Source organism: Accipiter gentilis, chromosome 29 (genome assembly GCF_929443795.1).
Source record: "Accipiter gentilis chromosome 29, bAccGen1.1, whole genome shotgun sequence".
NCBI classification, from domain to species: Eukaryota; Metazoa; Chordata; class Aves; order Accipitriformes; family Accipitridae; genus Astur; species Astur gentilis.
The window spans coordinates 7,407,637-7,433,166 of NC_064908.1; the positions used below are offsets into that span (position 1 = coordinate 7,407,637).

General features: G+C 58.8%; 1 protein-coding gene across 10 annotated transcripts in view; it reads right to left on the reverse strand.

Moving 5' to 3' along the window:
• The window catches only part of NAV1 (neuron navigator 1), a 78,471-nt gene that overhangs the window by 46,476 nt on the left and 6,465 nt on the right, over window positions 1–25,530 (reverse strand). For 3 of the 10 annotated variants that reach the window (XM_049831803.1, XM_049831802.1, XM_049831801.1), the window contains exons 1-4: window positions 18,139–24,161; window positions 16,860–17,462; window positions 16,365–16,465; window positions 13,103–13,843 (exon numbers count right to left, since the gene is read on the reverse strand). In XM_049831803.1, the coding sequence (XP_049687760.1) occupies window positions 13,103–13,843; window positions 16,365–16,465; window positions 16,860–17,462; window positions 18,139–18,191 (1,498 nt within the window). In that variant the 5' untranslated portion in view covers window positions 18,192–24,161. Of the gene's footprint in view, window positions 1–13,102; window positions 13,844–16,364; window positions 16,466–16,859; window positions 17,463–18,138; window positions 24,162–25,530 lie in introns of those variants that run through there. The other 7 variants (XM_049831800.1, XM_049831799.1, XM_049831795.1 and 4 more) reach the window with 6 other exon arrangements.

Below are 25,530 nucleotides of genomic sequence, written 5' to 3' on the forward strand. Positions count from 1 at the left end.
ACCTGGAGGCTCAGTGGAGTCTGCGGGGGGGTCTGTCCCCCCAACCCAGCCTCAGCCCCCCGCCTCCACTGAGCACCGACCCCCATCACATCGAGGAAGGAATTGAAGGGCATAGCAGTTGCCTTTTGCTTCCATGTCTCCATGGGATTTTTCAACCAACAGCTTCTACTTGTAAAACTGGCGTTTATTAAAAAGAGCATTAGGAAAAATGTATTTTCTCCTGTCGATAAAGTGACTTGAAATTAGTTGGAATTTTAAAATTAAAAACACACCCTGAACTTTCACTTCCACTTGAAATCACTGGTTTTGAAAACAGACTTTTTCCTCCTTGTCCTCTCCTGGGCCTTCCCCCCCTCTCCTGTTCTCTCCTCACCATGTTTTTGTTTAAAAATTCATCAAGCCACGGAAAAATTCCGGGGCAGGAAAAGAGGGAAGAAAAAAAAAGCGGAAGAAACTGTGGCTTTTACAAACCCATCTCCGCGCAGGGGAGAAGCAGAGCTCCAGACTTGCCTTCCTCCTCTTGGAAAGCAAGAGGCACTCAGAAGGATGAGGGAATATCATATATTAACCAACCTCCCGCACACCCCCAGCAGCAGTTACAGCCTTACTGACCCTCTGCAGAGCTCTGCAGTCCTCCTTGGGCTAACACGGCTCCCCCAGCACAGCAGCCAGCCTCAACCAGGGAAAAAGGGATGGATGAGCCAGGAAAACCACCCTGTGTGTCAGTGTGGGACGCAGCCCGCTCCAGCACTGACTGTAAACCCTGGATGCTGCTCCCAGCTGAGCTCGCAGAGACCTCAACAGCTTGTAACAGGGGGCTCGCCCCTATGAGCCAAGTGCCAGATTGTGTCCAGCCACGATACTGCTCTGAGCTGGATGCCGGTTGATGTGAGGCACGTCCCACACGCCACACTGATTTGGGGAAGGATTGAGACGTACCCAGATGCCGTTACTCAGCGGCAAGGCCACTCCCTACACCGGTGTGCCATGACACTGAATGCCGGGTGCTGCCAAAGGGGCAGGGACATCCTGTGTCCCTGAGCGTCCCCACAGTTTCAGGGGTCGCTCCCACACCAGGCTGATCCTGCTCCACAGTGCCAGAGCTTCCCCACTACAATGTGCATTTTAAGGACAGCTGCTGCACTCTCCGTACAGGACGCATGTAACGTCTGCTTATGAGCAAGAACACTCCGCAAGGGGATGAAAAGCTACATGGAAATGGAAGATCATTACCATGATCTCCTTGGAAACATCCCATCAGAGCAAGTTTTTCTTCCTCCTTCTTCTCTCTCCCCCTGTGCATGAATTCTGGCACCCCGTGCATTGCTTGGCGTTGCCTCAGCACTGTGGGTCCAAAATGCAGGCGTCTGATTTCTAAAGCCATTGTCTAGGATGTGCTATTGAGCTGCAAAACATGGATGGTTTGGGATGGAAAACAGGCATCTCTTGCAATACAAAAAGAAGCTGGCAGCCCAGATTCGATTACTCTTTGAAGCTATAGAGAATCTCAACCAAACAAAATTTGGTTTATTCCCACAAAGGGAACGAGAACCTTAGCAACAAAGCAAATCAGCACCTCTGCCCCCTGAATGCAACGATGAGCAAACCAAGAGCAGAGCAAAGGGAACGTGGCTTTGCCCCACTGGTCACTACTGTGGCATGGAGCGGCTTGTTTTGGAAAGCAGCACAGCAGCATTGTACACATTAACATGCTCCACTTGGGAATGCGAGGCTGGAAAAGCTGCTTTGCAAATTTACTTTTGATTTGGAGCTCTGGGTTTCTCTCCTTGCGTGCTGTTACACTTTGCAAATGCTCGTGCAGACTGTTCGAGGCAGGGAGGTTTTCAGGAACCCCAAGAGTAACACAATGACTATTTGCCGAGGAAATCACCCCAGAAAATTTATTACTTGCTATTCGCTTTCAAAAGTAAGCAGGGCTGAGAAGCACACAGCAGTGCCAACAGCAGCTGAGCTGAGACTTAATCCTACCCCCAGGTTACTGTACTTTCCCCACGACTAATAAGCTATCTGACAGAAGGCGACCTCCCACCACAAGCAACGCTGCCACGCAAACTCTGCTTGCAGAAGGTTTTCGGAGCAGCTTTAAAATCCCAACCTCCAGGCTGCGCTCTGCGCAGCCCCAAAAGCATCTCACAGGCTCCAGGAAGAGATTCCCTCACTCATCCCCCATGCTGCTTTATGAGCGGGGCTCTTCCCCTCCCCTTGCAGGAACCAGCCACATGTTCTCCATCTGGGAACAGATGCCCATGAGCCAGCAAGCTCAACTTGGAAAACTAACTGAAAATAGCACAAAATTTCTGAGCGTTCTACAGACCACGGCCGGATGATGGATATTAGTGCTCCAGCAGCACCGGGACGCCGTTTGGCACAGCGCAGCAAAAGCACAGCTAAAACAGTTCAGGGAAATGAAAATGAGATGGCTGAAGGTGCTGCTGCCTGAGCGTCTGCCCTCTTCCAGATGTTCTTGCCTGTAAGGAAGGAAGGTCTTGGTCTGCTGGTAAATCAGCCCCCAAACTGCTGCTGTGCTCAGCCTGGAGTTTTGAAGGACACCAGCTCTGTCCCTCCCACATCCCTGAAACTGCTGGGGGACATTCTGGTCTCCAAGGTAAAACCAAACAGCCGCAGGGCTGCTGTAGCTCTGTCAGGCTGTAATGGCTCCCTTGCGGCTGAGCTGGCTGGGGACAGCGGCATGATACGCCATGCCTCTTGCGCTCTGACACAGGACAGAGTCCTGGGGAGAAAGGCTGAGACACCACATAGGGCAGGAAATCTCCCTGCCCTGGCACAACTGTGCCTGCAGCACCACTGGTGCAGGACTAAGGAGCAGGAGGTCTGGGGCTTGTTCTGGGTACTGCTGTTCCCCACAGGGTCAGGATGCAGCCAGCTTTTGGGTGCATCTAACCACTTGACAGCAGGAGACAGGACGTCCAGACAGTAATATATCCAGCCTCAAATCAACCTGGGGTGAGCCATCAAAATGGAATTTGCCAAAAGACAATGCGCTGATGATCTGTGAGCCCCCAGCTATGTACAGCCTGAGGCACAAAAGATTCAGGTCTGCGGCTGGGAGTCAGGCAAATGTCGGTGCTTCCCCTTGGCCAGTGATCACACAACAGGTTCTCCAGGCCGAGCAGGATTTTAACCCCACACCAAGTCTATGCGCGTGTTATTTGGGAGAGAAACCACCACTACCAGGAGCCAATGGGTCCCTTGTGCACTGGCACCTCTGCTCCCAGGACCTCGTGTCATTGCACATCCCAAGGTCCAATGCATGGCCTGTCCAGGGTAACTCCAATTCCCTGAAAGGGTTTTTGTTACATTTTTTAATGAACCTGGGGCCTGTGGGAGGCACAGGAGTGCAGGGCAGCTATCTTCCTTGGTGCCTGGCAGCAGCTGGAGCAGCACCAGATGAAAGTCCACGGGCTGCCCCCATTGACTCCCCACCACTGCTTGCCTTTGGCAGCTTCATCTTCCCCAACCCAGCACGACAGGAAGGAACACATCAAGCGCCGACAGAGTGAGACTTGATTCACTCCCACCTTTTGGTCTGGAGCTGCATGGGGCCCAGTGAAGCCCAGCTGCGGCATGAGGCCGACTCCTTGGGAATCAGCACACACCTCTAAAGGCTCACAGCAGTGACACTTTCAGGATGCTGTCTGTCTGTCTGTCTTCCCTGCTGGGAGGACAGGAGGGAGGAAGGGGAGGAAGGGAAGAAGCTGAACGTCATTATTTCCCTTGCTTTTGCTCTGCACATTGGGAGTTTGGAGCTGTCTCCTCATCACTCCCTTGGTGCAGTGAAAGTCAGGAGGTTAAAGGCAAGGTGGCTGCAAAAGGCCACAGCTGCATGGCTGCGGGTCCTGCACTCGTGGTGGCTGCATTGCCCATGGCCCTACATCGGTCCTGCGCTGGCAGAGCCAGACAGTCCCAGGTCCCAGCCACAACCTGTCAAATGCCTTTCCTCCTGGTTTTAACACAGGGGGAACTCAGCTATCCCCACTCCTTCAGAGCAGTGCTCCCACATTGGATCCTGCCAAAACACCCCTGCCTTGCCCGGCTCCACCACCACCGGGTTTGTTCATGATGCTGTACTTGTCCTGGGAAAGCCTCCTCCAGCTTCTGAGCCACCAAGGCTGGGAGAAGCCTCGGGATGTGGGAGTGGGCACCTGTGAGGCTGACAGTATGTCCCCCATGGCACCACACTAGGAACTGGCTGGGGAGGGATGCGCTTGCCCCATCGTATGGCCTGCAGCATGTTTTCTGCCAGCCCCAGTTCACCTCTGGGAGCTCCCGCGGCACAGCAATCGACGTGAATTAGCCGCTATCTATTCTTCCACTTGTTTGCATCAGCTTGGAAATATAATGCCAAGTCAGAGATAAAGAGAACTGAAAACACCCCAACAGCATCTAATGATTCCAGCCTGAGGGGTTCATTAAAGAGATGAGTTTCAACATCGCAGGTCCCAGCCCAAATAGCAGGTTCCTTTGCCTTGCTTCCCAAGCTCACCCCTCTCTGCCAGTGCCCATGTCTCCCCACACATCAGGCTACGAAAGGGAAGGGCTGCTCTCCATGGGGTAGGTTTTATGGAGCCCAAACTGTGCCCACATGTGAAGGGGTCCCCACCACGCTCCCTGAAAAATGCTGATAGTGTCCTGCTGAGGAACAGGCCACGTAGCCGTGCCACGACAAACCAGCTGACCCCCCCAGGCTAGGAAAAACGCCAGAGTAAACTCCTTTTTGTGTCCATCCAGGCTGGCACAGGACCAAGACATACCCTACACTGACATGCAGGAAGCTTGAGACGATGCTGTGCATGGGCAACGGACGCGTGATTTTGAGAAGTGTCTCATCAGTGAGTTATTCTCAGCCCGCAGAGATGCTGAAAGCTCACACGGCTATAAATAGCTGGCAACTGAGCCATACCTGAGTCGCAGCTTTGAACGTGCTTCACGGCTGCTCACCAAATCAGGAGACCCAGACTGCTCAGTGTAGGAACTGGGGCAGTGCCAGCATTGGGGACACTTCAGTCCCACCAAAAAAGCACAGAGGTGCAAGTTTCACAAAAGCTCAGTCTGGACTCCCAGTAGAGCCAGTAAGGACTGGGTCTAGCCAAGATTGTGTACTTCATGACGGTGCTACTGAAGAAGCTTGTCTGGTTGCAGGGTCTCATTGTCACACTTGGTGACACAACCTTGCACGAGATGTGCAGAGGTGGGACATGAAGCAATCCCAGATCCCAACCACACAGGCTGGTGCCCAGCCGGCCTGGCACTAGAAATAAAAGTGGTTCAACCTTTCCCTGGTGCTAAAGGCGCGGTGCTGCCCCTCTGCCATGCTGCAGTTATGACATTTTTGCCTCCAGCTCACACACCGCAGGCTTCAGCACTCACAGCACAGCTCTTCTCATTTTCCTGGGTCGCACAAGAATGACCACAACCTCCAGCAGCTTCAACAAGCTGCAGAGGACCTCAGCCATGAGCCATTCTTCCAGCTCACCGAGCAGGAGAGGTTTCCATCCCACAGCCAAACCCAGCCAAGCAGCTGGTGAGCCAATGGAGCTGGCATGGAACCCTGCCCTCCCACCGCATCACCTGTGGCTGCGAGTCAGGCTTGCAGCCTGCTGAAGGAAATGCAGCTTCATGAGCGTGGCACAAAACCCTCAATCCAGACTGAAAGTCACCTCTTGGGTCCCCTTTAGAAGGTCCCTCCTAGGCAGCTCACCATCCCCTCCTTACCCGCGCTGCCAACTGGGCAAGATCCAGCCTGGGGGAGATGCAAAGACAGAGCAGCCCTGCCTTTACATCTTCAGAAACTAATTCCTGGATTTGCCATAAATTCTTTCTGTAATTTCAGGATGATGCTTCAGGCCAGATCCTCGCAGGTATGTTGGCCAGGGGAGGGGTGCAAAGTGCTCACCTCTTGATGAGCAGGAGGGCTCTAGGACAGAGGTGACAAGGCTGACACGAAACCCAGGAGGGATGTGGAATGAGTAAGCATCACCGATGCCTACATCAGGTAGTTGTGGAAAACCCTGTGCTCCCTACAGCGCTGACTTGCTCACATGTTCACAAAGGTGGAGGCATGTGTCCCTGCTGCAGGACACGCCTGCATTTCGCTGGGCAGCACAGGGACACGTGCCTGACCGTGGTCTGCCCACACAGCACCTCCAGGAGCTCACATGCCATGCTGGCCCCTGCACCGGGGCCACGAGGCTCTCGAGCCACCTCCCTGCTGCAAGGCTGCTCCCAGGAATGAGGAAAACGTCCTGCCCAGCTGTGCTGCGCTTGTGCTAAGCTCCCCTACACAGATTCCAGCAGCTCCTTCCAGCGGGAGATGAATCTCAGCCCTTCTCCTGAATTAATAAAAAAATACATTACTGCCTCAATTGGACAAGACAAATAACAGCGTAAGGAATGAAAGAAATGCTCAAATGTAAGAAAACATGGAAGAAATGGATTAGAGGAAAGACAAGCAGATCAGCGGGTGCGCTGGGCACTGCTCTTCAGTGTCACACCCGCCTTGACACAGGCACATCTCCATTTGCACAGCTTCTAATCTCAGCCCTGCAATGCAGCATCCCCTGCCTTCCCAGCTCCCCTCCGCACTCAGCTCCCCGGCTCCAAGCTGCAATGCAGCAGCGTGGGAAAGCCCCGCTCCCCCTTCGCCCCACACCCCTCCACCCCACCACAAGGCAGTGCTGAGCATCCCTGGCAGGGCTCCTTGCCTTGCACGTACTCTACCTTCCCGAGCTCACCGCTTCCCAGCCAGAGAACCGGCAACCCCTCCCCTGACTCCCCCTGGGGAGCTGCTTCATGTGCCCAGAGGAGGATGTGACTTTGCAGGGTAGGCGATACAGCAGAATCACACTGTATCTTATCTCCCACACCCTGCATCCCCACAGCTCTGTACAAAACACTCTCAAGGTGTGAAGCCTGGAGAGGACAAGGACTAAGGTACCCCCCTGAAGGACTGAACCATCCCCACTCCACCCAGCGAGGGGATCCAGACTCAGCAGCTTCACTGCTGGGCTCTACCTGCAGCTGCCACCAGTACCAGAAACACCGCACATACACACGGCCCTGGGACATTGCCGCCACCGCACACACAGAGCACCAAATGCCACATGTGCAGTGGCACAAAGGATGCTCTGGACTGGACAAGTGATCAATTCGGAGTATGTGTCAGCAGGTCCACCCAACACCACAGACCCAGGCAAGCAGCATAGGCTGACCCTGAGACTGCAGCCCTACAGAAAACCGCTTGGTCACTTCCAGGCACGACCATGGCTCAGCCAGGCAAGCCAGGAGGCACACACTGGCCATGGCAGACAGGCCAGCACTACAGGTTGGCGTCACTCACAGGTTACACACCTTGGAGGGTGCACGCTCTGGCTCCGTGCTGAGCTAGAACAAATCCTTCCCCCGTGCAGCAGGCACAAGCATCAGCCAAGCGCTGTCCTCAGATGCTCGAGTGAGAGCAGGCAGGGAGAACTGTGGGCAGGGAGGACCAGGGAAATTGTTGTCTGGCACCACAAGAAGCTTTATAGGAAGGCAATGAGCTGGTAACCTAAATGGACATAACAGGGCGATGACAGAGGGGACTTGTGCCAGGGAAGGGCTGTGGTCACAGAGACATGTACCACAGCTGAGAAGCTAAGGACACAAAGCTGGGGACAGGGGACATCAGGAAGGGACTCTCCAGAAAGACCCAGAACAGCCACTGGTTCCCCAAGTGCCACCCAAGCTGGAAGCACGTTGCTGATGAGGCACCTGGACCAGGCAGGACCCATGGGTATGCTTCTGCAAGAGCAAAACATCCCAGGAGCAGTTGCTCCCAGGGGACAGCAGGGCCTTGAGGGGACATTGCCCAGGCCCCACTGTAGTCACATCCCATCAGCAGATCCCAAATAGCATTTCCAGAATTGCATTCAATTCTGCATTCTTTTACACATTTCTCAGTGGACAAATGTTGGATTTGGGGGCAAGATACAGACAGTCACTAGGAAAGCTCCATTTGAACAGCGATTTTCAGGCTCTTTGTGGGAGGAATTTGTTTCAGCAGTGCACCCCCAAATATTTTTGCCTTCAACTGTTTGCTCTGCTAGTTTTCCATGGGAAATTTTGAAAGACAGATCTGGACTATTTTTATTTTTTTAGCACTTTTTCTGCACTGCTGTTATCACTGGGAACATGGCACATCCCAAACAGCTTCAGCAGAAAGCTCCGGGGCCCTCAGGTCACATTTCCAGACCTACTCCACAGTCACTGCAGCCATCTCAGCCAGAGAGAGGAGACATGTACTACTCACTGTCAGCTTTCAGGAGCAGGCTGGAAGCAGTGACACAACCACATACCTCTCCCCTTTCTCCTCACCCCTACCCCAAATGCAGGAGTCCAGCTCTGTGGCCAGAAAGAAATAAATCCCCACCCCAACTACCTCATCACAGAGGCACCATCACACAGGGGCCTTAAGAGAAGAATAACATTAACATGACAGTGATATCAGGACAGCCACACCACTTTACGAGGCAATAACCCGCTCCCGTCACCATGAAGAGCTACTTGGTCTCTGACCTCCTTACGGTCTCCTGCCAGGGAGCCTGGCTATTGCTGCATAGCACCGCAATGGGCCTGTTAGCGCTTAATGAAACAGCCATGAACGCCGTGGGGCAGAGGTGATCCTTTTTAATCCCACACCATGTGCTTGGCCAGCAAGGATGGTCATCAGGAGGGGATCTCCTTGGGAAGGGATACCTTGGTGAGTCCATTTCCACTGGAGCCAGGAACGTGCTTGCCCGGGACGTGTCAGACACCAGCCAAGCGTCTTTCCTGCGCTGTGGTTTCTTTTTCAGAATGACCACGGTCAGACACGACATGAAGCTCCTGTCCTTCAAGGAGTCCATCTGTTTGTACCAGCCCCTTGGCTTTCCTCCCCACCACCAATGGGCTGCTGGCACCCGCTGCTCAGCCAGCCGCCAGCACCAGCATAGCTGGGGTCTGCCCTGCCTGCGTGTCAGCACCACGGAGGTACCAGGTCTCTGTGGGCACATGCTGCCCAGCGAGGACAACCCCACTGGGCCACTTAGGGAAGAGTGGCATCGCCCACCCGCTGCCAGCCGAGGGCTGCAGGACTGAGACAGGTTATAGCTGCACCTGTGGAGTTTGGCAGGGCTGTAAAGACTCCTGCAGCGAGCATTTTGCGGAACACCATCTCCCCTGGGATCACACATGTGTCAGCCTGGGCTCTGGCCCATGCAACACCCACCACTTATTTGTTTATGTGAATTAGCAGCTACTTAAGAGGCACCATATACGTCAAGAGATGGTGAAAGAAATGGCTGCAGAAAGTAGCTGCAGGATCTTGGAGGTGCTCTGGGGACCTCTAGGTAAGTGCAGCAATCACGCTGAGCACCACACCCCAGTACTAACGAATGCACACACAGCCCATATGTGCCTCTGCACCTGCACACTCTTGTCCACCGCATGTGGAGATGGGCACGGCAAGCTTTGTACAGCAAGCTCTTCCACCACGCTGGCCACACGCCCTCCATACCCTTCATCCTGTGGCTGGGCGCTGGGGTAATTAGCAACCCCAGCTGCCAGCCAGCTTTGATGAGAAGCTTTGGTCTTTGGTTGACGTGAAATGTATAATTTGGATGATGGAAATAGGCTCTACAAAGCACATGTGGTTGCTGCGTCCCAGTGACCTCTCCTGTCTTGCGCAGGCTGCTCTGCTTTAAACGTGGTTACATCTCCAGCAGTTCTACAAAGGCTTTGGTGCCATCAAACAGATGACACAGCAGCAGCAACCGAATGAGAGGTAACATTTGGCCACTACTAAATAAACTGTATTTTTGGCCAGCAAAGTCTTGGTAGTGCTTCTGGCAGGAGGAGCACGAGGTGGAGATGAGAACTCAGGTGTTGAGACCAAAGATACACAAGGTCTCTGCAAACCATCGTGCCTGATGGAGCAGGAAGCTCGGGTTAGGCAGAAGCAGCACAGGCTTCTTAACACAGGTCAACAGTTCAGCGACAACAAGATCTGCAGAGGCTGAAAGTCCCTGCAACTCCCGTATCTTTCTTCCCAGCACAAATCAAGTTTGCAGGTCTTCTGGTGCCACTCTGGATAGGGTGTTCTCCAGCACATGTGGCCAAACAGCTCAGCCTGATGTTTCTCTGGCCAAAGGAATCCGTGAAAACAGCAGAGAAACCTTCCCTCCCTCCCAAGCACCTCCTGTAGCAACCAGGAGAAAGCCCCGCTCCTGGCCCTACCCACCAGCCCTAGCAGGGCGTGAAGCCCACTCTCCTAAGCAAGTAGGATCCTGTCCCTTCTGGGTCTGTCCCCACCACAGGAACAACCTCCTCCTTGAGGGGCCAGGTTGTGGAAGGTACCATCAACCCTGGTGAAGGTTTCATCTACCTGGATTGCACCAGACAACAAGCAAAGGGGTCAAGACCAGAAGCTCAGCGTGTGTCCAGGCTTGCGCGCCCCCAAGGTGTGGTTCTGCCATCGGCACCTGTGAAGTGACGGAGCAGCCACCACCGCTGTCACACTGCTCCCTCCTCTGCACATATCCAAGGTCCTGTCGGCATCCCCACCACAGGGGCTGTCAAGGATGTGCCAGGTCACGATTGACTTGGTTAAGTAGGTATGACTCAACAGCACAACTCCCATGAATGTGAGAGGTACAGCCCCACAGAAGGAAAGCGACGTTTCAGCAGGGTTAAGCTACTGCCCTGTCCACCCCAGGCATTGTCTCCACCTGACACTGGACAACCAGCCCTCAGTCCTCACCACGGGAAGCCCAGCAGTCTGTATGTCTTGGAAAATTATCTATTTCAGCAAACACACAGAGTAGGGGGGTTCAGAGGACAGATTCAGCAGAGTTTGGCCCTCACAGACCAGCTAACCAAGCTTTCAGATGGTAAGTGCAGTCTGAAGGGATGCTTAATGCCTCTCAAGGTCAAGGTCAGCCTTGTGGCCCGGAAGCAGGCCCTGACGCAGGCAGGGGCTAGGCAACGACCCCAGAAACCAAAGCAGGTGTTGGGAGTACTTCCGCAGCTCATGGTCTTAGCGCGTGCACAAGTCCCTGTCCTGCAGGCAGGATCTCATACATCCAGCAGCTGCCATAAACCAGGAGTCACTTCCACATGGGCCAGTCCTGCACCATCAGGGAAGCTGCAAGAATTTATCTTGGGGGTGCTGAGGAAACTCCCATCTAAGAGCAGAGCATCACAGGGGGACACCGAGATTCCCCCCAAGCATGCCAACACCAGTGAGTAGAGATCTGTTAGTCCCATAAGTGACAAATCCTCCCGTAATCCTGCCCTGCTCCCATGGCATCTGGTGTCATCCCAGCATTAGGGCTGAGGATGGATGTCCATGAGCCCAGCTGCAGGACCACCGTGGCAGCCTGAGCCCCTCCTGCGAGGCCAGCCTCACATGTCCAGCCTGCTCATCCTCACGGTCTGCCTGCCCACACCTTGAGCTCACTCTGTGGCTTTCCACGAGCTGTTTGCACAGCCCCAGCGAGCTCCGGGATGCTCTAGCAGCTGGAGCAGACCCCTGCCAAGGAGAGGATCGGGCAGGGTGCACACCACCACCGCTGCTGCTCCTGTGGCTGTGCACAGCCAGGGGGTTAAGGGCGATGGTCTGGGAGGCTCCACGCCTGTGTGCCGACACACACCGGTGCATGTTGTGCCAGAGCCCTGCACTGGAGCAGGGGCTGTGACACTCCGAAGCCTCCTGGAGCGGCAGGGTTTGCAGCAGGGAACTGGACTCAACAAGCACGGCTTTACGGGCGCCTGACTTCAGCACGTACTCCAGCTCACTCCCCCTCTCCAAACCTCCCCCACAGCCCCCAGCTGGGGCAAATCTCTCCCCTTTCTCCACACAGCAGAGCTCTGCTCACAATGCAGCTAGGAGAAGGCATCTCAAGCCAGCTCTCTAAGTGCTGGAGAAGCTCCTGGCCCCCTAAAAGGGGGTCCCAGGCAAGGAACCTGAAGGGACTGGACACACCAGGGGTCCCAGCCCTGCCTGTACCACTGCTTCTCTCTGCCACCAGCCACTGGAGCTTTAAACCTGGCTTGCTCAGGCACCGGGAGCACTGTGATGGCTACGCAGAGCTCGTTTGCCACCTTATCACGCCAGTTTGCCAGATCAAACAGAGCTCTTTGCAACTGCAAGCCCCCCACGGTCCCTGCCCAGCCCAACCCACTGAGCCCACGGGTGCTGCCAGCTGGGACACAGGGGAGAGCAGGCTTCAGCGGGAAGCAGAGGGCTCCCAAGGCTGCCATGGTTTCCTAGAGATCCCCACACAGCCACAAGGGAAATGTGAGGGCTGGGCATGCCTGTACCAAGACCCAGCGCCACAGCCCACGAAGGCGGCAGCGGGTCCTGAGATCAGAGCCACGGCCAGTGCCCAGCACTTATTGATCTGATGAAAACCCACTGTGCACACAAGCTCTTGACCGCACGGGCTCAGGGATCAAACCTGCCGGGATAGCAAGACACCGGCAGCTGTGGGCTGAAAACAGCTCACGTGCACACTGTGGCAGCATCCTTGGAGAACCGTCCTCAGCCAGAGCCCGAGACCTTGGAGGAGCTCTGGATTTGAAGCCTCCTGCCCAAAGCGTGGGACCCTACGCATGGCACCTCCGAGCGAGAACGGCCAAGGTCAACCCCTGGGGCGAGCGACCCCGATGGCGCCGAGCGGCTGTGGCACCTGGCCGGGCAACCTCCATTGTCTTTAGCGGGGTTGTAGAGACAAGGGGCGACAGAAAAGACACGTGGGCAGGATGACCGCCCCCTGCCATTCCTCCTCGCGAAGAGGCTGGAGGCAAGGCGAGAGGAGGCCACGCGCCAGCCCTCAGGCTGGCTGATGGCATCTTCCCCCTGAGCAAGGCCGACGGCGGCTTCTCCCTCAGCATCCCTCCTCCTCTCCAGCGCCTGGGACACCGACGCAGCCTCCGGCGGGTCCCTCCTGGGGGTGGCAGGAGCTCCCCGACGCTTCAGGCAGCCGGACTCCCACCATTTCCTCATCCCCTGACCGCGAGGCCGGCGGGACGCGATAGCCGCACTCACCCAGCATCTGGCTGAAGAGGAGCTGCTCCAGGTCGCCCAGCACCGTCACCACCAGCTCGGGGTCCACCTTCAGGTAGGGCTTCTCCTCAGCGCCCGCCGCCGCCACCGCCGGCCCCTTCCCGCCCAGCAGCTCGTCGTCGCACTTGCCGCCTCCGCCGCCCCCGCCCGCCTCGGGGGCCTTGCTGAGGGGCTTCACCTCCGCGTAGGGCCCGCGGGGGATGCGGCTGGGCTTGCCGGCGGGCGGCGGCTTGGCGGGGCCGGCGGGGCGCGGCGACAGCAGCGAGTGCTCGGAGCGGGACAGGCTCCGCGACATGGCGGGCGCCTCCCGGCCGCGGGGGCCGCCGCCGCCCCGGCCGCCCCCCCCCGCCGCCGCCCCCGTTGCCGCCGCCTTGGCCATGTCGTCGCTCCAGCGGGGCTCGTAGAGCTGCCGCTTCTTCTCGGCGTCGGTGAGGAAGGCCAGGTTGGTGAGCGACTTCTGCTTGCGCAGGTTGGAGCCGGCCGGCAGCCGCCCCTCCGCACTGCTCGCCTTGAAGACGCGCAGCTCCGCGCCCCGCGGCCCCGCCGCCGCCGACGACGACGACTTCCCCCGCTTCGGCATCACCGCGCCGCCGTCGGGGCCCCGCCGGTAGCCGCGCTCCTCCTCGCCCAGCTCCACGTCGGGAAGGCTCTTGAGGTTGCTCCCCAGCATCCCCGCGCTGCAACCATTTAACCCGCCGGGCGCTGCTGCTGCTGCTGCTGCTGCTGCGGCACCGAGGACACACCGGGCGAGACAGAGAGAGAAGCGCCGTCAGCGCCCGCCCCACCGGCGCGGGGCGGAGCGGAGCGGAGCGGAGCGGGACGGGGAGGAGATGGTGGGGGGGGGGGGGGCGGGAGCGGAGCGGAGCGGAGCGGCGCGACCCCACCTCGCTGCTCCGCCGCCGGCGGGACACTGCGAACCAGCGGAATGTCAGGGGCAAACAAAAAGGGCCCGCCCTCCTCCGCGCCCGGCTGGCGCGGGCAGGGGGCGGGGCGCGGCGCGCGCGCCCGCGGCGGGGAGGGAGAGAGGGGAGGGGAGAGGAGGGGGCGCGCGCCGCGGGGCGGGGCAAGGCGAGGGCGCGCGTCACCCCCGGGGACGTGCAGCGCCGAGCACGGCGGAGCGGGGGCGGCGGGGACGCGCGGGGACCCCGGCGGCAGAGGGACCGTGCGAGACCCCGCGCCGTGCGGGACCCGCAGGACCATGTGGGACCCCGGGGGCAGCGGGACTGTGCGGGACCCTGGGGCGATGCAGGACCCCCGGGCGAGGCATGAAGCTGGAAGGCGCGGTGCTGCGTGCACCCCCATGGGTGCCGGGGGGTGGGGGTGGGGCTGCCCCCCACCGAGCCGGCCACGGCCTCGGCGACCAGAGCCTGCCCGCTCCCTCCCGCAGCCCCTTGCAGGCAGGGACGTGCTGGGTGCTGGCTGGGAGGTGGGTGAAGCCAGCGGGGGGGGCCACGTCCAGCACCCTACGTGTGAAGCACCCCCTCTCCCGCCTGCCGCGGTCCCCGCACCCAGCCCCGACACTGCACACCCATCCCCAGGGGGGCCAAAACTTCCCCGTTTCACCCCAAACAGTGCAGGAAGGGCCCGGGATGGCCCCAGGATTCCCCCCCCCGAGGGACACTGTGGCCCCCAAGCCCAACACAGCCTCTGCAGTGATCCGGGAGAATTAAGGGGGGCGAAAAAGAGGGTGAGCGGGATCTGGTTATCATCATTTTTCATTAATTACCCGTCCCTTGGGAGGGGTGAATTAAGTCTATTTGGTGACCTCACGCAGGCTGCCATGGCAACCGCCGGAAAATATTGCATTAGAGCCCATCACTATGCTGCCGAGATAAGGAGCCAGGAGGGCCGGGGGCAGCACGAGCCCCCCAGCCTGGCCCCCTGTATGGCAGCACGGCCACCCTGGGTGATTTAGGGTTCAGCCCATGGTGATGCTGAGGAGCCCCAGAATAACCCAGCCTGGATGGGACAGTAAAGGGTGGCCAAAAAAAAGGGTGTTTTGCACCGAAAGGTGCTGCTGGGGCGGGTTGGGTGCACAAGCCGCCCCGCTGCACCCCGAAGCCACTCTAAGTTTGGGACACTGTTACAGCCCTTCCTGAGCTACGAGGCCATTGCCTGGGTGTCATGTCATTTTGGGGCTGGTGAGGTGACCCTTGGGACCTCCCAATGTCCCCTGTCCCCTCTGGCTGGGCCCAACAGAGCCCCAGAAGGTGCCATGTCCCCGGGGCGCCTGGGGGAGGCGTGGAGCAAGGGAAAGTATCCGGCCCTTTCCCTAGCACAGAACCCGCTCGGCCTCATCCCAAAACCTCCCCCAAGGAAAGCAGGGCAGCTGCGCTGGGAGCACGCCAGCCCCGCTCACTCCCCTCCTGCTTTCTCCCAGAAAATCCTCCCGCTTGCCACAGGTTTTGGTGCTTTCCAAATCGGGGCTCAGCGCTGAACCCCATTACCCTCTGGCTGTGCAGTGGTGGTGCCGGGACCCTATTGCAAAGCTGAGCTGTGCCATGAGCCGTGGTGGCTCTGACCGACTTCTGTCCCTTCGAATCACCCAGTGAAGCTCCCAGCTCTTGTTTTTCCCCTTCCCTGCATATCCCTGGAGCATCCCGCCATCCTCCACTGCCGCTGCCCTGGCAACCACCGCCCCAGCATCCCCTCCAGCAGCCACCCCCCCAAAATCACTCCCAAAAGCAAGCACCAGAGGGGACTGGGGTGTCCCCAACATTGCAGCAGGGAGCTTGTATTTGGGCTCATTCGGTCCCCAAGAAAGGGGGTGTCCTTGCAGTGGGTGTGGGGACTCAGCAGTGCCGCGGCACCCGCCTCCGCGCCGGCTCTCTGCCGGCTTCTTGGAAATGGGTCATCCCTGGAGCTCGCTGGGAAACTGGGAAGGAGCCAAGCGGGGTGATGTCCCGGCAGCATCATCAGAGGGGAGCGTCCCCCAGTGCTGGAGCCACCACAGGGGATGCTGATGTGGCTCCTGTGCCCGGGTGAGGCCGTGCCACCAGGTTTAGTTTTTTGGCCATGGGGGTCACCAGACACGGCAGCTGCAGTCGTGTCATTCCCAAGGGAGTTGGGGCACCTCCTGTGTGGGGGTTCCCCTCTGCTGCCGCACTGACCTCCAGCCCCGGCTTCCATTCTGGCACGAGGCTGCGGGGGTCTGTGCTCTGTCACGAGCCTCTGCCCCTCAGCACTGTCCCAGCAGCCCCCCGGCAGGACCTACTCATCCCCAGCAACCCCCCCTCAGACTCACTCAGGCCTCTTGCTTTGGGGTTAGGGTCAGATCCCTCCACAGGACCAGAACACTCGTCACCCGGGGACGTGGCCCTTTCCTCCTCCTGGTCCTCCTGCAGTCTGGGGGCAGAGGAGGGGTGAGAGTGAGGGAGCAGGGGTGCATCACAGGGTGCATCCAGCTGAGGACCTCCAGGAGTTGGAGACACAGTGCCTTGAGCTCTCCTAGGGTTTGGGGACAACGGTCCCATGGCAAGGGGGGGGGCCCAGGGCACCCCACTCACCTCTGACCCCATGCTCTGCTCCACACCAGCTCCCATGGGTGCTTCAAGAGCCCCCAGCACCTCAAGCCCAGCGGGAACCCTCCTTTTGGGGGAGAGCCCCCAGACCCAACCCCATCATTCCCCCATGGCCACCCCTGCCATTCCCACCTCCCTTCCCATGTCCCCCTGTCACCATGTCCCCCTATCTCCAAGCCTGCCCCCCAGCCCCATGCCCCCATTCCCCAGGGACTCACCGGTACTGGAAGGGTGCCACGGTGGCGGTGACAGGACGGCTGTGTGAGGGGCCTGAGGAGAAGGTGATGGTCCCCGACCCAAACATGGGGCCCCTGCCCTGTGAGCCACCGTGCGGCTCATCCCCTGTCCCTGCTGTGGCCACACCACTGCCCTTCCCAGGGGACACCCCTGGCCATCCCCCACCCCTGCCCTGTGCTGGGGGGCCTTTGGGCAGCTCGGTGGGCTCCCCCACCCTGCCTGCCCCTCTCCTCCCGCTGCCCACCACCTCTGGCCACTTCCCAGGGGATACCAGGGGTCTCGCCGAGGCTTTCTGCCCCCCACGGGGGGGAATGCCAGGGCTGCCCTCCCTGCTCTTTGCCGGCTCACGACCGGTGGCTCTGCCAGTGCCTTTGGGCTTGAGGGCCTTGGGGCTGGGGACCAGCACCTTCCCTGGCCGGGGAGATGGAGCCCCAGGGGGCCCCGGCATGCTTGGGGGGGTGACAGCATGTGGCTTGCTGTGGGCCACGGCGCGGGGCACTGGGATGGCAGAGACGTAGTGGCTGCGGCCAGCAGGGTTGACGTTGGCTGTCCCGTTCATCCTGGTGAGGTGGCTGCCGGTGAGGCTGTAGGGGGAGAGGAGGGTTGAGCAGGGCCCAGCATGGTTAGGGGATGGGCATGGGGGGCACTCACATCCTGACGGCCACACTGGAGCCTGGTCTTGGGCCACACTGAATATAGGTAGTTAATGTCCCCATCCCAGGAGGAGGCCACTGCATCCCACACCCCAGGGTGAGGACACACCTCATGTCCCCCCACAGGGATCCACAGGACCAGGGCACATGTGATGTCCTGCCCCAGGGACCCTGCGCAGCCCCATCCCCATGTCCCCAGGTCCCTATGGCAGGTCCCTGCAGCAAGGCCACATGGGTGCAGACCCTCACCAGGTAGGGCTGCACCACAGGCGGTATGGGCCCCTCTTGGCCACCCAAAACTTTCTCCTGGTCCCCAAAACCACCTCCTGGTCAATTGAGACCATCTCCTGGTCACCTGAGACCATCTCCCAGCCACCTCAGACCATCTCCTGATCACCCAAGACCACCTTCCAGGGGCACGAGGATCAACCAGCCCCATCAACCCATTCCTCAGACCCTTACTGATGTCTGAGCCCCATCTCTGCCCTCCCCATCCCCCACATCCCCCCAAGTGATGCCAGCCACCCCATCTCTCCATGCGCCTCATCTTGTCCCACAGTGACTCTCCCTGGCACCACCACCCAGACAGTGCCTCATGTCCCCTTGCCTTGGCATTTTGCTCCATGCAGATGAGGATGGGGGGTTGGCACACCACCCCATCTCACTGAAGGCACCCACAGGCAGGAAGGGCTGTCTTTGCCACCACTAGTGACAGGGCCATTGGCAGATTCACAGCAAGTGGAGAAGCTCATCCCTCCTGCAGGCTTTGCCTGGGCAGGCAGAGCAGAGCTCAGCAAGAAAATCAGCCGTGGAGCAAAGCTTCATCTCCAACCACCTCCCGCCTGTAGCTCTCTGGGGAAAAAACCTCAAAACACACAAAAAAATTTTTTCCAGGGGATGCAGTGGTCTCTAGAAAGACAGGGAGATGTGGCTCCATGGGTGCCTGTGCCAACCTCTGCCCCCGTGCCCCAGTACAGCCACAGCGAACCTAAAGGCAAATGGGTGCTGGGTGCCACAAATCTCCCAGGACACACTTTTCATGGGTCCCTCCAGCACAGTTTCACTCAGCCTGCTCAAAGGAAAACCCCTGGGCAGGGGAGTGGAAACTTTTTGGCATCCCCAAGCATCCTAGGGGGGACCATCAGCTCCAGGTCAGCCACCTGCAGTCCCTGTGACCCATGGTGGGGTTCCTCTCCCCCAGAACTGGCTTCAGGCTGGGTGGGTGCAGCCAGCACAAGCAGGTCTTTGTGCGGCTGCTCCAGTGAGCACATTTGGGGCTGCGCTGAAGCTGAACGAAGCCATTCCTGGCGGGCTGGGGGATGCTGCCGCCCAGGTATGGGGCCACACAAGCCGCTCTGTTTGCAGCCCGGACTGGCAGCCTGGCTGCCTTTCAAACCACCTGGCCAAGATGAAGCTTCTCTGGAGCTGGAGAAGGTTTCTTGGCAAGCCGTGGGGTGCAGGGGGATGGCTCCCATCACCCCAATGGGAACAGCACCCAGCCTCAGCCCTGCACCCGTTGCATCTCCCAGCAGAGGGTGTTACATGAGCAAGGTCCAAAAATGCCCCCAAACTGCCTCATTTTGCCTGTTCCCCAACCTACAGCTGCCCCAAGCCCTGCTCCCCCCAGGCTTTTGGGAGTCTGCAAGGACCAAGCCTTGCCCTGCATCCCCCACAGTGAGCCCCCCCCTAGGGTGGTCATGTCCCTGCCACAGGCAGTGCTCGGGTGAATGCACCCAAGTTCCCTTTTGCCATACCCACATGAGCTGGATCACTTGATCAACAGAGCCATGGGTCACGGGGAGAAGGGCTGATGCAGTGGACAAGTTCTAGGCATCACAGCATTGACTCCAGCACCAGCCAGGAGCTACAACAGTCTTTTCAAGGCAATTTTAACTAAGGGGAAGAGGGAACTGACACACACAGCTCTGGGCTTGCTCTCACTGAAGCCTTTGAAATGGCCAGGGAGGTTTTATCTCTCCCCACATCCCGTCTGTGACGTCTCTGCTTCCATTCACCGTGGTCATGGCCCTGAGTCACAGCACTAGTGGATGGAGGAAGCTTGGGGGGTCTCTGGGACAGATCTGTCCCCGAGCTGCTGTGGGGAGTGAGACAGAGACAGGCATTGGGGCTCTGCCACCCCCGCGCTGGCAAACAGGTCTGGATCTGGCCCTGGTGCACAATCACAGCAACCAGTGAGGGGCCCTGTGCTGGCACCAGCCCACACCCGAGGGTGATGCGGGGTGGGTGGTAGGAGCCAGGAAGGGGCCGTGTGGGGCTTTCCTTGCACCCATGGGATTTCCTTGCGCCCACAAAGGTCACTTCTGGGAGCAAGGCGGCCAGGGCTCAGCACCCAGCACCAGGCAGGAGCTGGAGACCAGCACATCCCTGGGGGCACAACACTTCCAACCCTCACTTTGCAGACCACCCAGCAGCGAATATCAGCAGCAACCGGCTCCCCTCAGCCCTTCAGCCCTTTCCCAGGTTGTGCCCCACACCCTACACTTACAAACCCCAATTTTGGAATTTTTTCACTCTCTTTAACCCAGCCCCTTGCCCCAGGAGCGCTGTGCCTGAGGGCAGAGCAGTTCACAGCCTTGAGCTGCAAAATAACTTGTGCAAATGCCAACAGGATCAACCTTCCTACCCATAAGGCTGAGGATACCTGGGATGGGGCCAAGAGCCAGCAAAGCTCCAGTCTCGCGGACACAAGTGGTTAAACCACCACCCCAACTCACCTATTTCACCCTTGAGGTCCCTTGCACGAACATCTCCAGCCCAAGGGGCTGCTGCTAGTGGGTTTTCTCCTAGCGCAGAAGGAGATCATCTGCCACTGCCTCCATAAAGCTGGTCCCGAGCTCCTCTTCAACCAACTCAGGCAAAAAAAGATCATCTAGGTTTATGCTATGACCTTATCTTCTCCAGCACCTTCTGAGTGTCATCAGCATGCAACAACCCTCCAGCCCCGCCTGCTCACCAGGCACGTGGCATTGGGGCTGTAACCAGGTTTTATAGATTTATTTTATTTCCAGTCTATTCACTTTGGATTTCTCTCTCAGGGGCACAACTTCCATTTCTCCCCTCTGAGCCCATCAGCGGCCACTTTGCTGCAATGCTGCGGCTGCAGCAGAAGCCAAAGCTGCCACGTTGGCCACAAAAAAAAAAAAATCAATCCTCCTCTTGTGCTCACAGAGTTGAGGTTTTCCAGGATATGCCAACCCCTGCTGGAAGCCAGGCTCCGGAGCCGTTCCCTCCCTGCAGCAGATACCTCAAGGGTCTCTGAGGACACCCATCTCTTCTCTGCAGCTGGCTAAGCATGGGTGACCCTTCCTTGGGCTTCACCCTGCTTTAGAGATGCCGGGGGCTTCCCCGGGGTTGGGCAAAGGGAGATGTGGATGCAGCCCTGCTCCCCCAGGCTGTAACACCAGCTGGACCCTGGGGCTGGTGTCCCGCACCCAGGGATGCCACCAAAGGGATAAACCAAAGTAACTCCCGCCAAGTTCCTATTTCGTCCCATCACTCCCAGGAGGAGCCCCTCCTGCGCCAGGCAGCCTTCCTACTCATCCTATCATTTTATTAACGAGCACAAACTAAAACCATTCCCGGGAGAGATTCAGCCCATTCTTCTTCCAAACAAATTCTTCATTCACATCTAGATTGATTTCTACCCCATCCAAACTCTGCCCCCAGGGACCGGGTACCCCCCAGTGTGTGCCCCATGTGCCGTGGTGGCAAGGGAGCAGGCAAGTGCCATGTCATGCTGTGTCACGCTGGCATCCTGCCACCAGTTTGCCTGGCTAAAGCAGGTTATGGCTTGACCTAGATAGACATGGGCAGCTCCTTTGCAATTAGCTCAAAAGGGAAACGACTTTCTCCTTTAATGCAACCCGGCTGCAGGGCCTCTGTGTCCCCAGAGCAGCTCTTGGGAACCGGCTGCCATTCACCCTCTGGGTAACGTGAGCACCAGACATTTGCACCAGATACTTTATTTTTGGGACTTCCAACTGTTGGGTGGGTTTTCGGCCCCATCCCCTCCCCAGGTACCAGCTTGGGATCAGTTAGTCCCATGGTGGTGGAAAGCAGCAAATACACACAAGGTATTTTAGCACAAGGGGATATTTTGGAGAAGCCACAGCAGTGCTGCGTACAGCAGAGCCCTGCCTGGGTGCTGGGGCTGAGCCCCCCTGGGCAGCTGGAGATGCTCGTCTCCCAGCCAGAGGGAGAATGCTCATCCCAGCTATCTCTAGAGCTCAGGTCTGGAGCACTGGACCAGTATCTACTGGCTCCAGTGCTGAACTCAAGTTTTCCCTGAATTAAAGACCTTTAAGCTCAGAGACGATGTGGTTTCTGATCCCTTCGGATGTTGCCATCCACAGAGACACGGGTGTTCACATTGAAGGAAAATGAAACAGCCTTGGCTGAGCCACGTCCTTCATCCCAGGACAAACACAACCCAGCACATCCCTGAAGGCATCTCCTTCAAAGAGGCATCTGTTGTGCTCCGAGCTCAAGCTACTTCCTCGGCCCGGTGTCCAAATGCATCTCACATGTGCTATTTCAGCAGCCAGAAATGAATACAGGGACCTGGAGCCCAGGTCTCATTTCATGTCCCCATTTCACACGTGAGCAGTCACTGGAGCGTCCCCAGCATGGAAGCAAATCTGGTTTGGAGCCATCCATCACCTGAGCAGAGCTGGAAACAGCCGCTCCCCCTGGCTCTCGGCCCTCCCGACCCTGCGCTGGGGCTATGCTGAGCGGCTGAAGCCCCCAGCTCCTCCACGATGCCTTGGAGAGATCCAACCTCTGGCTCTCCCATGGTCTCAAGAGAACAGCTAATGGCTCTGCAAGTGCTTCACTCTGTTTCTGAAGCATTTTGGGGTGACTTTTATAAACCAGATTAAATTTGCTTCTCTCTTGTCTCTCACAGCTGAGATCCCTGCTGGGTATGAAACTCTGCCCTGTGCTCCTGGGATAATTGTGACAGGAGTCTGAGCATGAACACTTAGTGATGCAAAAAGGTATTAAACCCTTCAGCCTCTGCTGGCATCTTGCTGCTGCTCTGTGCCTCAGTTTCCCCACTCTGACATGGTCTCTGCCAGGAGTGAGCAAGCTGAAACGAGGCTGATTAATAGGAATCAAGGAGGACAGATCCTTCCCTGGATGTGCTGGGCTGCACAGCAGCTCTGTAAATTGGGAGCCATCCTTGAGACACCCGCAGGACTGGCAACATGGGGCGGGGGGAGAGGGGGGCGCAGCGGAACCGGCCATGCCACATGTCCCTGGGGAGATGCTCAGGTGCTACAAAGCATCCTCCATTTTTAAGGATGAGGGTGGACGGGGGCAGCCCAGCAGTGAACCCTGGGGTGTGAACAGCCCGAGCAGCTGAGCCCATGCCAAGAGGCAGATCCTGGTGCCATGACACAGCTGCCCCTCGAAGCTGCCGCATCACCTCACAGCCCTGTACAGGATCCGTCCCCGAGCTGCCTTCAGGGATGGCTGTGCTCCAGGGCAGCCTCCTCCCTGGCACGCTCAGGAAGAATGACAAAGAAAAGACTCTTTTGTGACACAAGAGACATAAAACTTTCCTAAGAGAAACAGAGGGAACAGGAGCAGAAAGAAGCCTTCAGAAGAGAACAAGCTGTCGATTCAGCCACCAGCCCCATCCCTCCGGCCCCCGTGCCCTGGCCGGGACCTGGCCTGCCTGCCGGCCGGTGTCACCGCCTGGGACATTGCCACCGCCCACGTCGCCGGGCCCCGGGGCTGGGTTCTTCCACCGGGAGATCTCACGGCTCCCCTCGCACTGCCCCTCTGCAGGGGCAATGCCAGAAGTGGCTGGTTCGATGGCCCAGGCTAGGTGCAGGCGGGTGGTTCTCCTGGGTACAGGCAGCAGACGGGTGAGTGGGTGGGAGGGCAGGCCCTGCAGTCCCAGCTCTGCCTGCCCTGGCTGGCTGTTACCCCACAGCACGATGATGCTGGGGCCTGGGGGAGCTGCTGAGAGAGGAGCTGCAGGCTGGGGTGGGATCGGAAGGGCAGAAACTGCCTGTTGTCAGAGCAGAGATGCCCAGCCCTCTAGCCAGAGCACTAATCTCTGCTTTAGCCACTCCACGGCAATCCCATTATGCACTTAACCCACTTTAATAAAACCTTGCTCTGATCAAAGTTTAGCTCTCAGCTGGACCCACCGCAGCAGCTTCTGCCACCAAAAGCCCTGTATGCGGCAGTGAAATTGAGCTCTGCCCAGGGCTGCACTTTGCCTGGCACAAATCCTACTGCGGGGACGAGGCTGGATTGTCCGGGTCTGGGACAGACCCCGGGAGCTGTGCAAGGATCTGTGCAAGGGTCTGTGCAAGGAGCCCCCATGCTGAAGGCCTCTCCCTGCCCACCGGCACGGCTCCCGGCTCCCGGTGGCACGGGCCACACGGCATCTGGTTTTCCCGTGGCCCCTCCATGTCCCCCCATCCCGTCCCCACCTCGCAGGTATTTCATGGAGCCTGTAACTGCCTGAGCGTGGCGGGTGTGACATCCCCTGAGCCGGGCCAACCGGGGACCACGCCGGGGGAGCGGGGGGCTCGAGGCAGAGGTGTCCTCTCCGCCGGCCTGGAGACCCCAGGGGGGGACATCGGGGCTGCCCGGTGCCGGCTCGGACCCCCGGCCCCAGCCCGCTGGGGGAGCCGCCGGGGCCGGGGTGCGGGGGGGGGGGCAGCGGGGGCAGCCCCGGCCCCGCGGCGCTGGGGACGTTCAGGAGGCGCCGGTGCTGGACAGCTCCGCCCCATCACCCCGGCCCCGCCCCCCCGGCCCTGTGTCACACCCCCCACCCCCGGCAGGTACCGCCCCCTCGGCCCGTGTCACCCCCCGCCCGGTGTTCACCCCCGCCCGGTACCGCCTCCCCGGGCCGGTGCTCCCCCCCCCCCCCCCGAGCCCTGCCCTTGGCCAGCGGTGCCTGTCCCCCGCTTTGGGCCACCACCGCCCGCCCGGGGCCAGCAGAGCGAGTCCCCAGGGACCAGCCCAGCTCGTCCGGGGTCACACGGCCCCTCTGTCCTGCGGCTGCCTGTCTGGGGCCGGGACCATCTGTCCGGAGCCCGGTGCCATCTGTCCCCCCGGCAGCACTGCCTGTCAGCCCCCAGCGTCCCCAGCACCCTTGGGGACCAAGGTAGGGCCGGCCGCAGTGGGGTGACACCCCGCTGAACCTTCTCCAGATGCCCCCATGGCAAAGGTCTGGCCAGGAGGAGGGTTTGGGTTGTGCTTGGGGGTCTCCCACTCTCCTCAGCCTCCCCGCTCCCCCTGTGCTGCCTGGTGAGAAAAGCTGTGAAGCTGTCCGCAGCCCCGCAGCTGGATCCTCCTGGCACAAAAGCCACCGGGCACTGCAGAGCCCAGGGTCACTTTGGTATCCAGCACTGTGGCCAAAAAGCACCATCTCCCGTTGCACCTCCCGAGGGCTTCAAAACCTCCCCAAAATCTCCCCCAAACCTTCCCAAAACTTCAGTGCTACCATGGGGCCAAGGATCCCCCAGTACCATGTGTCCTGGCTGGATCAAGCGCTCAGCCAGGAGCCATCCTGCAGCCTAGATGCAAGCGCTCAGACGGGAGACATTCAAATAAGCTTCTGCCTGGGCCAAAACTCTATGAAGCCAATTGCGTCATTTATTTAGTCCCATGTTCCTGCCACGTCACGGACCCGGCCCTTTGCTCCTGGGATTTTTGAGCAAGAGCAGATGTCAGAGCATCTGCCTCTGCCACCACCATGTGGAAACGGCCCCCCTGGTCCTCAACCCTTGAAAACTGGAAGACCCCGATGCTTTTTGGCTTTGCTGATGGGGCAGTGGGGGGAGGCAGCTGCGCGATGGGGCTGTGAAATGCATTAACTCAGCAGATGCTGTCGCGTTCGCATGCGTATGTGTGGGTGCGATGGTTGGGGGGGCAGCTGGGCTTGTCTTCTCCTGTCCTGGCACGGGTGGTGCATCCCTAGCATCCCCAGCGCTCACTGATGAGACCTTCACTGCCT